The sequence below is a fragment of the Haliaeetus leucocephalus genome, unplaced genomic scaffold (assembly GCF_000737465.1).
Source record: "Haliaeetus leucocephalus isolate CR32 unplaced genomic scaffold, Haliaeetus_leucocephalus-4.0 Scaffold32, whole genome shotgun sequence".
NCBI lineage: Eukaryota > Metazoa > Chordata > Aves > Accipitriformes > Accipitridae > Haliaeetus > Haliaeetus leucocephalus.
The window spans coordinates 478,681-494,914 of record NW_010972468.1 but is presented as its reverse complement, the minus strand read 5'-3'; the positions used below and the strand labels follow the sequence as shown (position 1 = coordinate 494,914).

The 16,234-nt window shown below is 36.6% G+C and overlaps 1 protein-coding gene across 1 annotated transcript in view; it reads right to left on the bottom strand.

Moving 5' to 3' along the window:
* VWA8 (von Willebrand factor A domain containing 8) overlaps positions 1-16,234 on the bottom strand; it is a 101,664-nt gene that overhangs the window by 12,524 nt on the left and 72,906 nt on the right. Inside the window, exons 20-21 of the mRNA XM_010576497.1 lie at positions 13,323-13,399; positions 287-362 (exon numbers count right to left, since the gene is read on the bottom strand). Coding sequence (XP_010574799.1) covers positions 287-362; positions 13,323-13,399 — 153 coding nt within the window. The remainder of the gene's footprint in view (positions 1-286; positions 363-13,322; positions 13,400-16,234) is intronic.

Here is a 16,234-nt window from a genome sequence, read left to right as displayed (position 1 = left end):
AAATACCACTCTGCCAGTTAGAATGTGTCAGGTTAATACTAAATTATTTTCCATATTCATTTTGTGCACGCAGACTCCCAAGATGATCATCTTATTTACATTTGGCACAACAAACGTGGCAAATGTGACCACAGTCAAAGTTAATGAAATGTTACCACACTCACTGACTATGCCATCAAAGTAATCAAATCACAAAGAATTTTCTTATTTGAAAAGCCAGCATGGCTAACTACTTGTTTTAAATGAAAAACATTTACAAATATACAATCCAGATGTTATTACTGACCAGTGGTGAATCTTCATATATAATAAGACCATCTTTAACAGAAGGTTGTAGGGTAAGGCTTTGTACAGTGGTATCCCTGAAATGTGGAAAAACAGACAATATTCATTAAAAATACACAGGAATTTTAGTTACAATAAAATGCAAAATGAAAAAATGAAGGCTCTCTTTTTCTTAGAGGGAAAAATATCTTTTTTTTTTTTTTTTAGAATTCTTGAAGAACTTGAACTGAGAACAATGCTGTGCCAGCTTAGTGGTCAAAGGTGAGTATCCCTGTCCCTGCCACAGCTTTCACAGTAGTTCTCAATTTCTCATAAACCCTGGAAATGAAACCACTGAAAAGTGAATCTGTATCTTTTGCATGCAGGCACATTACTGCTGTTACTACAGGCCATTCTGTATTAGTCTGCATCAACAGAATGATGGATTATTCACAAGACAAAACCCGTCAGGAGAGCCTCACTTACACTGCTTGAGATCCACACGCTGGTCGATAGGTGAGGTTGGTAACCTTTGCATTGCATGTGAGATTTGATACAACAAAAATCTCTTACCTTTCACAGCCATGCCATGCCATATAACAAAACTGTTTGCTTAAGCTAAGCTGACTCACTGTTCCAAATATCCACCTTAGTTCTATCTTTAATTTTGTAACACCTTGTAAAAAACCAACAATATTCTGATAAGCTCCATGGGTACAGGAAATCAAACACAGCACTGTTTGCAGCAAACTATTAAATGGCCAGCTTCCAATTACAGTTTTGAACTGACAGCATAACACGCACGTTTCCTTCATTTGAAACTGCTGTCAGCAGGATTTCTATCCCTAATAACTAATAATTTCTTGTTTAGCTTCAAACTCATGACTGATTTATCCCAGAGTTGCTCATGCACGGGAATAAAGCATAGGGCAGGAAGAGAGATTTTTAATGGTTAGCTACTTCATCTGAACTTTAATCCCGGAGGGGAAAGGTTACAAAGCTGGGACCACCTTCACTTCATTTAACCCTGTCAAATGCAGCCTGTCACAAGCAGCAATGCTCCCCCAAATAGTTATATTCATGTTGTATTCACTTGCAACATGTAATTTTTTAAACCACTAAAATAAGCAGTAACATTAATCAATTATCTCAGAAATCCTACCATGGACATAAAAACAAAGCTGGTATTGTCATCCTGCTTGTCTACCCATTTCTACACTGGGCAGAGAAATCAATAACGGATCAAAAAAATAACAGTAAACCAACAACTTTTGTTTCTTGAATACAGATTATTTAGGGACTAAATTCTCAGACTGTATGTATCAGCCTACCGCCGTTACCAGTTATCATTTCTAGTTCAAGCCCATACAGTCGCAGATGTAGAAGAATTTTAAAATGTGTAAACCAAACCCTTAAGCACATGAAGGCACAGTCACAGGTTACTAATTAGTCAGAAATAATTCATGGAAAAATGTTCTAAGGAATTAAACCAAGTAGAAGAGGAGAAGGATTTGTCAAACCTGAACCCTGATCTCTTTAAAGTAATAGAAAGGTGAGAAAATGGGAAGATCTAATGAAAGCATAGGCCAAGAATAACGTAAAGGAAGATGAAGCATTACAGGATGCTTTACAGATAATAAATTTGCACTTAGCAGCCAATGCATTTAAAAAATAAAGTGAACAGAGCATGGCAGGAAAGGAAGACCTCTAGTGCTGGTGCGCACAGGCACAGGTCTCGGCGGACAAAAACAATCACAAATGTCAAATGGCGTTTTACTGTAACACAGAACAGTGTATTTTACTTTTGGTGAGCTAGTTAATCCTCTGGCTCTGCAGAGATTACTTACAACCCCAATATGGAATACTAACTTGAGCTTAGTATCACCAGCAGCCCACACAAATCCTTAGGTTGATCTCATTCTCAGGGACGACAGAATTGACCATATCTTTGCGGGAAATAAACACTAGCAAGAGTTTACACTTTACTTAAGCACTATTATAAAAGTTGCATAGATCAGAAAAAAATGTGTAAGTATAAAAATGAAAGAACAATTGACATCCTAAATCTAGCTTCTAACTTTATTTCTTATTTTATCTGTGGTTTCCTCCTTTCTTCTATTTTGTTGTTATTCAGCCCTAATATTTTTAGGAAATATTTCAGGGGGTTTGCAATGTATTATAGAAGCTAAATATACAGCCAAATATTAATTCTATTGGCTTGATGACATAAGTGAATGCAAAACTCCTGTACTTGCTTAGGCTATTACATTCAGACATGTATATAGGAGTGATTTTTGCCAGGGTTAGTACACATACACGTTATTTTCCTTTCAGAATCATAAGCTATGCAATTAGATGTCATTAATTTATATTCTTCAGAAACCTAACATGACCTAAACACACTAAAGAATGGCTAAAAATAATTTGCCTCCTTAGGGTATTTTTCTTCTTAAATTTTCACTTTGTAATGAAATTACATAAATGTAAAGACACTGAAATATAGAATAATAAAAATATGCTAAGTCTGAAATATTTCTGAACAATATGGTATGCAGATTTTCCTAAATGTAAAGTATGTCTGGCACTCAAAACATTAGACTGTAGAATTTCACTCCAACAGGAAAGGAGCTAAAAACTGTAATTCACATTCACTTATTAATATTAGCACCTTAATACTAACTACGGTCTAACAAAGACATGAATATCAAAACTCCCTAATCTCATCACATTTGGCACCCAAGATGAAAATAGTTCTGACACAAAGAAGCAAGACTGTGGGAATATAGAAGTGAGTGAGAAAAGCTGTCTGACATACTGTCATCCCACTCAAGTGAACTGATTTGTGTTCTCCTGATTGTAAAAGAAAAATACGAAAAGCTTGCTAATGTCTTTCCTAAGAAGGTATTTTTATTTTTATCAAGCAAGCCATCCTCACAAGCTCTCAAAAAAAAAAAAAAAAAAAAAAAAAAAAGAAAGAAAGAATAAAAGAAAAAAGATCTGCTGCTGAAACTCAGCAACTTTTCTGACAGTGCCACTTAATTCATAGTAGGACTTCTGATAATTCTTTTGATGGTTTTTTGTTTATTAGCTCACATCACTGCCTTTTATTTATTTTTTACTACTGGTGCATTATTTACCCTAAAGGCAGCTTTTTCTGAGGTCTACAGACTTACTCGAACATACTAGTCTGTGACAGTTACTATTTCTTTGACAGCAATGCCTTCTTTCTGGAGAGGAACTATGAGATGCGGCAGAAGAAATTTCCATCAACCACAGAGACTGTTCAGGCCATTCTGTCCCTGTCAATTTTTAAGATTTACCCAAATTCTATTAAATAATTGAATTAAAAACATTACACCAAAAACAGAGGAGAGGAACTGCACCTGATAGCTACTTTACTGTTTAGAGTAGAATTCTCCTCTACACAAATCCAATCAATGAGTTCAGCATTTCTTATCCCATTCATGGGAGACAGAAACTTTTTCTTCCAGGCTCTTTTCAAATGGAAATTTGGAGTTGTTTGGGAGAGCTGAATACCTCTATCAATAGACCTTGAAACAGGGCAGGATGGAAGGCAAAGATGGAAAGAAAGTAAATCTCCAAGCATTCTGGATATCCTGTGGTGAGACACAGGAGCTGAAACTAGCCAGGAGGTAAAATTAAGGACCAAAGGAGAATTATGTTCCTCTCCTCCTGAAATTTGGGTTAGTTCATCTGGAGGATTACCTGGCTGAAAGTTGCTTCTTTAGAGAAATGAAATCAATGCATGAAATTCTTCATTGAAAATGTTAATGCTGTCTATATGACACATCTGCAAATATTCATTGCATGTTTTGACACTTTTCCTCCCCAGAACATTGAAATGTAAACACCAAAACAGAATTTGATCCATTGTATAATTTACCCATTATCATGTAACTTAAGAAAAGGAAAAGGTATTCCAATGCTTTATTTAAGACTTGAGTCCCCAAGAAGGTTTATGCCCAAATACAGGACACAGTGTCAGGACCTCAGCTAACATGACAAACATCCATATTCACTGGAATTACTCCATCTTGACAAGTGCTGAAGAATCCTGCCCCGGTTTTCGTATGTACTTACACTGAGGCTGAAAGGGTAACAGAATATCTATGGAAGGCAACCTTGCATTTTAAAGGCTGGTGCTCATGGTAACAAGCTTAGATACATCAGATTCAGGTTTGGCCTTCCTCTTATTCTCCAAATGGAACTTTATAGTAGTTGAAAGGAAAAATCAGAGACACAGAACATATGCTCTAATAATTGTTGTTCTTTATTTCTGTGAGATATCTATATCTATCTCAATACCTATGTACATAGATATATATCTCTCTTCTCAATTACATTTCAATCAGACATGAATATGCCCATCTGCTGTGACCTAATTTTAAGAGTATTTGAAAAATAATTAGGCCAAGGGCCATTTGAAGCTGTTAATTGGTTAGCTAATCCACTCATGGATTATCCTGATGGAGAGCAGGAGATCTTAACACAAAGAAAGAAAGAATCTGCATGACTTTGACATTTAAAAATGAATTTCTTTAGCCAACCTATCATACAGCCATTGCATTGCCTGATCTGACCACTGTGTTTAAGAAATTCTGAAATACTGAAAAGCCAAGCAGCTGTCTCATTTCTCTGTTAAACTGACACTGTAAAGCCTTTTTGACTTATCTGTATGCACTGATAATTAAATCCCCATTTTTTTTCTGCTAGGCTGTTATAGCTACTCAGCAGGACATATATTTGTTTAAAATCCAAGAAATTATTTAGAGTATAAAGATACTCATTACTCAGTATGACTGTGGGTGGCAGAACAAAGGCCAAAGAGAATTATATGTTTAATTCGGGTTATATGCTTAAATCAAGTTACAGAACTACTTATATGTGATCCATCTTTCCAAATGAGATGCAAAGTTTTCACATAATTTGTTACAACAACATAAGAAATTCACTCACCCTAATTGTAAAATCCATAAATGAAGAAACATGATACCCTACAGCTCCGCTTATTGTGTATAAGAATGCATTTCACTGAGTAAACAGTGAGAAAATGTTACTTCAGCTTTAGAGGAAAATGAAACAACGGGGTCTTCTAACCTAAGCTATTTTTCTGTAACAGCCACACAGCAGGCTATTCAAGCTGAATTCAACTCCTACAAAAAGACAAATGAAGTAGCTCTCTAACACCTGGAATCTGACAATAGCAGAGCTAGTCAGCCAGCTTATGAAAAGCTAAAACTGGAAATAGAGACCATTAGCTTGCATGGACTCTTGGAAGCTTTGCATTGCAACTCTATATTGATTGAAAATGTATTTAAGAAAAGGGGAAAAAACAACAGCAAGAGTAAAAAACCATAAAGACACCTATTATATGCTAGCTCATACATGCAGTGCAGAACATAAATCTTCATAACAAAAATATGTCATCTTATTATTTATTTCCAAACCTGAGCTGCGTAAAGAATAAAGCAGACACTATAAGGTTACTGTACAACATTAAAAGAAAATATTCTAGACATATACATTCATGACTCAAAATCACCAGGAAAAATTACCTAGCCTTTTTTTTTGTCACTGCCAACATACAAATACACAACACACATCTTCACTGTGTTCAATGGATTCCTCTAATAAACCAGTGCGGCTTAAGAGCCCTTGCTTCAACAACAGTTCGCTACAGAGACAGCTTTTCTGGGTTGCTCATTTTCAAAAACAGACCTGCAGAGCTATATCAGCATTTAAATTGTTTTACATGGTCCTGTATTCTTTCAAGAGAAGATAACCAAATGCAATTCTGAGAACAGGTACACTATAATTCTACAGTATCGGGTGTTCATTGGTGTCTTGGGCAAAGGAAGTTATTCCTTCTGAAACAACTTTTTAAATTAGAATTTAAAAAATCTGAAGTCAATAAAGCTGAAAGGGTAGTTTTAAATTATCTCAATAGGGGAAACAGGTAATTAGATTTTATACTGATTACATGTGCTGAAAAAGAGGGAAAGAAAATTAACATCTAAAGATTAATGGAGAGTTTGTAGTAAGTATTGCTTGTAGGGACACCATAAGCTCATTTTCCTACCCCAAACCTCTCCATTAATTTGATTGTTAAAGATCACAGCAAAATTACATTTATTTTCAAAAGGATAACATATGTAAACCCAGTTAATTTTTGGAAGAAAAGATCGTCAGATTACTGTAATTTATTAGGGAACTACAAAAGGCACAACACAAAATGTAGTAGATTTTTAAAATGAACCCCGTATCACACTTCCCAATCATCAGTCACAAGAACAAACACAGTATCTTTGACAGGCAGATGCAATACCATAGGTAAATTCTTTGAAAGGAAATGTAACATTAGGAAAAAACAGAGTAAGGTAGTGTAATATCTTCTAAAATAATAGTAAGATTATCAGATAACATAGAATTTCTGTAGCAGTTAATATTCTGTTGACAGTGATGAAACATCAGATTTACAGCAAAGCCAAACTGCTTTAGTACATATGTTAATGCCTAAAAAAGTGGAAGACGAGTTATCTCAACTTGTAAGAAAAGATATCACAAGGAGAACTAAGAATTAAAATGGCGAATTTAAAGGCAGAAACCCTTTTATTTAAAAGTTAAAGAAGAAAACTTCCTACATACTCTATTTTCATGAAAAGGCATCAAACCATATTTATAAGCAGTTTTAACTTTTTCAACCTTACAGAGAACAACTCTCGTACACCAAAAACCACTCCCTCTTTTTGTCATATAACTTTATGAAGATTTGTATTCTCTTTTTTTGACAATAAACTGATTTCCTAGATTATTTTCTTCATACAGACAAAGAGAATGCTTGAACAGAACTAATCGTTTCATACCTTCTGCAGATTCACTGAGGCTCCAAGCAGCAGAAAATCCATTCACAAGCCATCAATAAACTATTGATGTAGATGACACTGCAGTCTACTCATCAAAACCTTCTATTCCTGTAAGCGACGGCACTGTTCTTACACAACTAAATAACTGCAGAGCTACTGAAGACGTCAGAGTTGAGGTTGACTAGTTCTACTTGTCATGACTTCAGTGGCTGCATCTGTAGTAGCTCAGGGGGGATCCAGTCCTCTCACTAGCTGAGAGTAACCAAGCTCCCATCGCAATGGAAAGGATCAGTACTTTTCATTCCTGAACATTCTGAATTGTGTAGAGCAACGCCTGTGACAGACACTCCGCAGAGGAGATGGTGGGCTGCAATTTTTGCATTTCCTACGGCTGATCTATGGCTGAGACAGCGTGAAGCCAGAAAACATCTCAGAGAAATTTCTGCTTAACAACTGCTCATTATTTACACTCATATCATGACAATAAATAAATGTTCTAGACCAAACAATCTCATTATACAAAATGTTCCTATTTTTCTTGTTCTGAAAACAATGATGAGTTTGAAGCTGTTTCTTAATTCCTTCAACTTTAACTACTGTTCCATACTGACACATTTGGGCATCAGCTAAGGACAGTGCAAATGGACTCCCCACATGGAACAACCACTGCTGGATTATCTAATTTTATGAAGGTAAGATAAACTAATTGTTAACTTCTTTTTTCTTCCTACTGAACAATTTTGATTTAGCAAGACACGTTACTACAACATACGTAGAATAAGAGCTAGCTGGGGTCATCCAGCTGCTACCTTACAGAAATTAGTAAATCACAGCATCACAGAGTGGCTGAGGTTGGAAGGGGCCTCTGGAGCTCATCTGGTCCAACCCCACTGCTCAAGCCGGGCCACCTAGAGCCAAGGTGCCCAGGACCGTGTCCAGACAGCTTTTGACTATCTCAAAAATCAAGGAGTGTAATGTATACCAAACTTTAAAGAAAAGGTACTGACACAGAAAAATGAAAATTGTGCTTTCCTGAACCAAGCAAATGTCCTGCTTGGAACACAAGATGTTCTTTCCACAATTAATTTTCCTTAAAGGGACTACCAAGACAGAGAGGGTTTTGTTTGCTATCAGAGCAATTAGGAGCCCAACTCATGATGGCAGATAGTAATTTCAGAGGGTTCCTGTTGCCAGTCGCTCTTTTTGGCTACATGACTTAAAGCTAATCCAACCCCAGCAGAACGGAGATGGCAGCTTTCACAGGTCTTGAGTTGACACTTTGTGCTCTCCACAGTATTTTTCCAGTCTCTTTAGTTGCCTAAATTAAGATTTCAGATGAGAATAAATTACATGTAAATCTGTTTTTCCTTTTTTTAAGCTCATGTATTAAAGACTAGAAGCGTATTTTAATGAAAGCTGAGATCAGATAACACCATATGACTTCAAAAACTTGATGTATGTATTAATCCAAATGCCTTTAGCACACAAAATCTAGCACCTCATACTAGCAGTAACTACTATAAAAAGTGAGTCACTGAATTTTACATCTTCCTAGTCAGAACCTAAGCTTTTAGGAAACTTTCTATTACAAGTTTCTTCATAATCAAAAAAACTCCCCAAAACAGGAGACATAAATCAAGCTCGTATCAGAAACAAAAAGATAAATACTGTATTTCTGTAATATACTCTACACAAAAATAGTAACTTCAAGGAGGAGAACTTATTATCTTTAAAATCTAAAAAGCAGCTTGACAGCATGACTTAATTTCAAATAGATGCAAACCTAAATGTTTAAATGACAGGTAAAGGACATTTTACTCCAGCAAAACCATTCTTTTGTCTGCAGTTAGTTACTAATTTGATGATAAGAGAAGTAAAATTAATCTTTTTTTCTTTGATCACATCAAAGAAGCCAAAAGTCTAAAGTCCATGATATTTTCTTCTGACGTTTTTATGCAGGAGAGAAGGGAGCTTACATTTTTATATTTATCTATTACTCTCATCAAGAGGGATTTTATAGTCTTAACAGGGCACATGTTCTTGCCTGAGTCTTCTCTAAAGCTTTAAATTTTTTTTCTTCCTTCTGTGGAATCTTCTTCATCTAAGAGACTTCATAATTTAAAGCAAGATGTTACCAGTTTCCATGAAAATCCTTTTCCTGATTCAATGAAATTTGTTTTATAGATCCACATTTAATCTACCAAATTTAACTTCAGATTTTTGTGTAGAACCACTGGCAATTTCTTTCTACATCACTCACATGAGAGATGGCAAAAGTAATAACAGCAAGGTTCATGAAATGATGAGGCTTTCCAGGATTCATGCATTTAGGAGCAACAGAAATACTTGACTCTGTGTTACACTTATTTGGAGGACATCAAAGTTCCTAAGAAAGTCAGCTGGTATTTGTTTAATTTCTGTACCGATCTCTCATTGGCTTGTGACTGCACAGGCCTCAGATTTTCACCTTTCTAGTAGCATGATGAATGCACACTCAAGGTGAAAGCAGTAAAACCTTAAAGCTTAATATTAGGCAAGGTAATGCTATTTGTTCTGTAACATGTAGCTGGTGTCCTGGGTGCACAAAATGGAGACAACCATCCCAGAAGGGTAAACAGAATTCAGGATTTCTCTGCTGAAACTTAATCTTGTAGGAAAGGAGTGACTGGGAAATCCTGGCAGATGAAAGTTCCTCCTTAACATGGAAAAGCAGCAAGATGCTTCATAAGCGCAGTTCTAGAGAGAGGCTGTGCAGAGCTACGCCAAATTACCCCCTTCAGAAAGACTCTTATAACCCCACAATTGGTGCAATGAGAGAGTTGGTCAACTCCTGATCAACTCCTAATATTAGGAAGTATGCAAGAGGAAGCAGCCAACTTTTTGAATAATTTATACGCAAACATTTTTCTTAAATTCTTTCCTTATTAAATCTAATCACAGATTCCTTCCCATTAAGATTTTCACGGTTATGGTCCCAAAATGATTTATAAGACTTAACAATTGCAAGAAAATAAAACTTCTCAATGAGGTCCTGTAAGAAAGGTTAAGAAAAAGGATTTATAACCTCCATAAGCAATTGAAACCTTAAGGTCAGGATGACCCTTCCCATGTGAATCAGTGGTAGGGCAAGTAAATACAGATGTGAGAAAGGATGTTTAAGGAAAAGCACTCTTTTTTTTTCCTGTCTTCTATCTCCTCTCATCATCTTGAAGTATAAGACATAAAATGTGAGATTTTAAAATTACTCCTGGTAACAGCGCATTGCCTCTAAGACAAATATTCCCTGCTTTAATGTCATGGAACATATGGAGTGTTAGATCAGAACTCTGTATACTGTTTCATCAAGACAGTAAAAAAACCAAACCAAAACAATAAAACCCCAAACCAACAAAAAAACCCACCAAACAAAACCCCCCACCATAACCAAACAATCAACAACCAAAACCAAACCAGATTTAATGGCATTTTTAGTTCTTTTATGTTCCTGTTTGTTAGCAAAAGGGGCAAGGTATTCTACAAAAACCCCCTACATCAACTACATTGCATAGCAACCTGTACTACACTACATTATAGTGTATCTCCCCTTTATTTACTTCACAAGCTATTGAAAGTAAATATTTCTGGTATGTCTTCATCATTTTGGCACTTAAATACCATTAAAGAGTTTTTGAAAAATGGCAATCAGATTCATAAATCAGAATACTTCTGAAATTCAGTATAATTATTTTTGTCTATTATTTATTCACTATTTTTATTTTTTACATAACACTACATTCTAATAACGATCTTCATTATATTAATTTTAAAGCTCTTACAGTTTTTTTCCACTCCAGCAGTTTCTTCTCTGGCTACATCTTAATTACAGCCATGAAAAAGGATATTTTATAGCTAAGGATAGATCTCTCCACCTCAGAACAGATACTATTCAGTTGCAACAGCCATTCCATATTGGCATTATTATACATACATGCATATTACTTGTTTTATAGCTAATTATATGAAGTGACAGTTGATATGGGCAAATTCAAGAACTTGGGATGTCATCATCAGCCATTTTCTGACAGATTCACTACCTCACTAGAAACTCAGAGCCTCAGGATATGCAGCTGACAAGTGCACTCATTTCCAGAGAGACTAGTTGAAGTGGAACTAGAGAGGCTGCAACGCAAATTCCAAGGACTAATGAGATACCATCTGTCAGACACATTTCTGAAAGGGCAAAGAATGTCCATCTTCATCTGACACTGAATCACCTCCACATTTTTCATGAAGAAAGCTTTAATTATTCTTTTCCCTTACAAGGTAATCAACTAATATGCATGCTTTGACTGTTCAATTTCTCCAGATCTGTAATTCAGGTGTATCGAGGATCATTAAAAGTGTGATATTTAGAAATACTTTCCGTTGGAATTCTTAACGGTATTGATGGTAGCTAGCTAGGAAATCTGCAGAAACACCCAGGCCTATCAAAGATGAAGTGCACATTCAATCATATTTTCCAATAAAATACACCTATGCTATAAGATACTGACTGCATTTCTCCCCACAAAATATCTAAAAGCTTAATAGTGAGCTGTTTTGGTTTTTTTGGTAAACTTGCTCTTATTTTGTTTTGCAATCCAAAAGTGTGCACTAACAACATTGTAATCCTTGTTTAAATGCCCTATAAAGTTTACCAAGGTATTATATAGGCTGAGTTCTTCATGAAGTATTCTAAAATGCTGCCCAGGAAATAGAAATTTCTGATTTTTCTGTATTCAGGAATTATTTTTGTAGAACTGCACAGGACTGCTCATCATTTTCTACTTCAACCTCTCTCTAAAACTCTGTAACCACAAACTACTTTACAGAGCCTATAGAAGTTTGTCTTGACTAGACAAAAAAGGCACTTGATTTTTTTCCTAGTGATGCATCAGCTAGCATGCTATAACTAATACATTCTACAGCCCCATCATCACCCCAAACATTGTGCTTATGCAATGTTCTCCTGAGCAATCTGAATTTATGTTAAAGTACTGTTCTGCTTGACCACACCTCACTGGAGAACAATTTTTCAGACACACACAGAAAGACAGAAGTACGTAGTATTTTGTGAAATAATTGGGATTTGCAAAAATGACAGTGTATTTTATCCAGAGGGAGTGGGTGGCTGCTCCAAGCAGAGAAGATGGCAGGGAAGTTAACACAAAGCTGAAATCAGCAGGTCAGAAGTGGTATTTCGCAAAGAAGTAATGGAAGTCTAGGAGAGGTAGTATAAAGGAAAACAGCAATAGAAAAGTGATAAGATGGAGCTATCCAAGTATCAGCAATACCGGTACAAGACATTTGAAGACAAAAAGCTGGGGGAGAAAGTGAGGAGAAAGTGTGACAGAGGCTGTGTTGTTAAAGGGCAAAATATCAAAGATGTACATTTTTACTAGCACAATTTAAAAAACAGTGATTATGGAAAGAGACGGGGTGATGATGTTAGGATGTTGAAGACAGAGAGGTAAAGATTAGGAACGAAGCTGAAAAAGGATGCAGTTCAGTTGAAACCAGCTCTTCTAGACATATTCAGTCTTTACTTCAATTTATTGATTTAAAGTTCATGTCATAAAAAGCAGGCAGATAATTTGATATTATTTCAGCTTTTGAATTGTTTCAATTGGTTTGTTGTCTTGAAGTCCGTTTTTTAGCTTGCATATAAAAAAAAATTTCTAATCTAAATGTTTATGAGTGAGAAAGAAATACGTGTGCTTAGCAGGAGTGCCAAAGGAAAACAACAAAAAGCATTTATGACGTAAAATGTTTCTTGTATAATGAGTGATATATTCAAACAAGCACCTTTGAACTTTTTTTCTCACACAGTACCTCATGCTTAGGGAAATCTCTCCAGAAATGACAGCAAAATATTACTCTTCTTGAGCATGGTTTAACGTCAGTACTCTCCGACTTCTACTTTCTCTTATATATTAAGCAATGTTATTGCATTAGATTCTTGTACCCCCTCCTCAACCTGTCAGCTTATTGCCTCTGCCTATAAAATGGATACATTCCTGTAGTCTGTCAGTCTGTCACCTACCATAATAGGGTCTTTCTTCAAACAGTAAGAACAAATTAAACTTCAGAAATGTGTTTTAAAACATGGGAAATCAGATTATAAATACAAAGTATGGAAATGTAACACATTCTTACCTATGCAGCTGTAAATACTCTCTGGGTCTGTTTAAAAGGTGAAGGAATCTGTCAACAATCTTGTTTTTCCCAACACCCTGCAGTAAATAAATATAATATTAAAACATAATATAGATGTACACATTTAAGAGGTATAAACAAAGAAAAGGTAACTTTCCAAAACTGTTAACATACTCTCCATGTTCCTTTAGAAGCACATAAAATTTCAATCTACATCAAAGGATTCTGAACACAATTTAATGATATATATTTTATTTTACACATATATACATATTTGCAAAATACTTGTCTGTCTTACTAGGAATAACCAGAAATAGGATTGCATCCCTCGAGTTATGTCACGCATGCCAATGCATCCTTTTAACCAACACCATTTTTTTCCGGCACAAAGGTATTGCGAGGCTGTGAATGCTAGGAAGTTGGCTTGCACTTAATAGGAAAAGGTAATTCTTGGTGGTCATAGGAAACATCCTGCAACTGCCACGTGGAATTAGAGCATTGCCTTGGTAATATTTGCTAATCCCATTCCACTGGAGTTACCAAAAAAGGCCCAGATGGAATCAGAATTGGGTTGGAGATCAAACTGATCTCTAACTCTCCTATTGCAGGATGTCTTCATTAGCAAGCTGCGCAGAACGATGACTGGATGATGGATTGATGAAGTGAATCAGGCGTTGCTGACACTGGTGTGTCCTGTACCAGTGGTTCAGGAACTGGTAGTTCAGCCCAGGCCTAGCCTGGTCCCATGGAAGGATTTAGCAGAGGTCATGAATTAGGTGTGCTGCTGGAGAACATCCTCCACTTTAGTCTCATTCTAAGAGAATCCAGGTCCTATGTCCCTTGACATGTATCAAACTGCAGTAAGGAGATTCCCTTCAAAAGTACATTCCTGATCAGGTCTAAAATGCTAATGTAGATGCAGACCAAGATGACAGTTCAGATGCAGAAATTCTTATCCCTCCTGCAAGGACGTGACTGCAAACTTGGGAGCTCAGAATGACGGTGAGACTGCCAAGGCTTGCAAAGGAAAAAGAGAAAGAAAAGTTCAAATCGTAACCCAGCCAAAAGCTGTTTGACACGGCACCGTCCCTCTGCTGAGATTCTTACTCTGACTGCATGAATGCATCTAGTAGTCTGCACCAGTGTAAAGTAAAGCAGATAAATAAAACCCACAGAAAGATTAAAGATATTAGATTAAACCAACTTGAGACTCGCTAATCTGTTTCACTTGGCACTGAAACAGAATAGGAGCATTCAAAGCTGTAAGTTATGACATTTATGACTGTAAGTTCTAGCTGAAAGATGGCAACTGCCAGCTGCAGAATCGCAAACTGTTTAAGCTTCTCGAAATGGGACCACAGTCTCTCATCTGATGACATTTATGAGAATGAAGAATTGTGCACATATGTGTAGTAGTTGAAATCACAGAAGGAGAGTTCTCACCACGAGAGCAGAGGAAAAACATACCGCAGAACTGACAAAAATAGATCTACCTAGATTCTACTAAAGACTCGACTCCAACACAGGAAAGCCAACTCCAGTTAGTGCTCTGCCACATGCGTCCTCACGAACCTTCTTCCATCCGATTCTTCAGAAGAATCTACAGCTTTACACACATAGGTGCAGTAAGAAGCTGCAACACGCTTAATATCTAACACCAGGCATTTCTGAAAACTGTCACTGGAAACACAGTTCTCCACTGCTTTGAAACAGGGGATGAAACTGTGCTAACAGATTCTTCCAGGAACTCAAAGAACATACCCGTTTGGGGGGAAATATGCAACTTCAGCAATTGCATCAGAAGCATCAAAAGTAACCAGAAACAGGGTAAGAATCCTCAAGTAGTGCACACCGACAGTTTTATTCCCCTACGTTTCTTAGTACTTGCAGTCAGATACTTAAAATCATAAATGCGTGAAAAAATAGGAATACTCCTAACGTCAAGCACAAAACACCCATACTGAAAGGAGCTTCCTTTACTTCTCCTAAGAGAGCTACGGATGACTGGGCAGATGTCTGCATGCAGTTTCTGTACCAATCCCAAGCAGATTGCATATCCTTTTTGCTGCAGAGTGGGACTCCAGCCAGCTGTGGCAAGTACAAAGATGAAGAAATAGATCAACATATTGAATCAATGTAAAACATACTTAATATCAAACAAAATGGTTACTGTAATTTAAAAAAAAAATTGGCTTTCATGTGCATTAATGGAAAGCGCGTGTGGTTTTTATGTTTATGATAGATTCTTAAAATTATGCCTGAAAAGAATATTTTCCCAACTACAAAATAAGACTGCTAGATTGTTTTTTTCTCCCTCTTCCAATTCCAGTAGAAAGAGGACCAAATAGCTGGTTCTGCATATTTCTATCCATGCTGGTGTCACCAAGGGTATTAGGAGTGTACCTCACTTCTGAGAGAATGCTCAGAGGACACAAGCGTGGTGGAAGACCACTGCAGAGGAAGGGAGAGAGCACGGTCACCGAAGTAACACAGTGAAATCAATGGGAGCTGTGCCATGACCACACCTCACCCTTTCTTCATCTGTATTTGTGAATCTCGCCAGACTCCCCACACACCTCCTTTTATTTCATTTTAAGTATACCTCGATTTCAGAATGTGATACATTTTTTAAAAGGTGCATGCAGTATTCAAAAGCCAAAAGGCATTCCCACCAGATTTTAGCTATTATAAACACGTTAACATTGCCCAACTTCTAGACTGAACTGCTTCAGAGAGTACATTATGTGCCTTCATAGGGGCTGTGGTGCACCACATAAAATCCTTGGCTGGCAACAGTAGCTGGAGCAAAGTTGAAGTCAAAGCTTTTTGATTCCATCCCTCCACATTCCTACTTCATGACAAGTTACCACTTCTCTTTGTCTCAGTTAACTCCACTGAGAAGGCACGATATA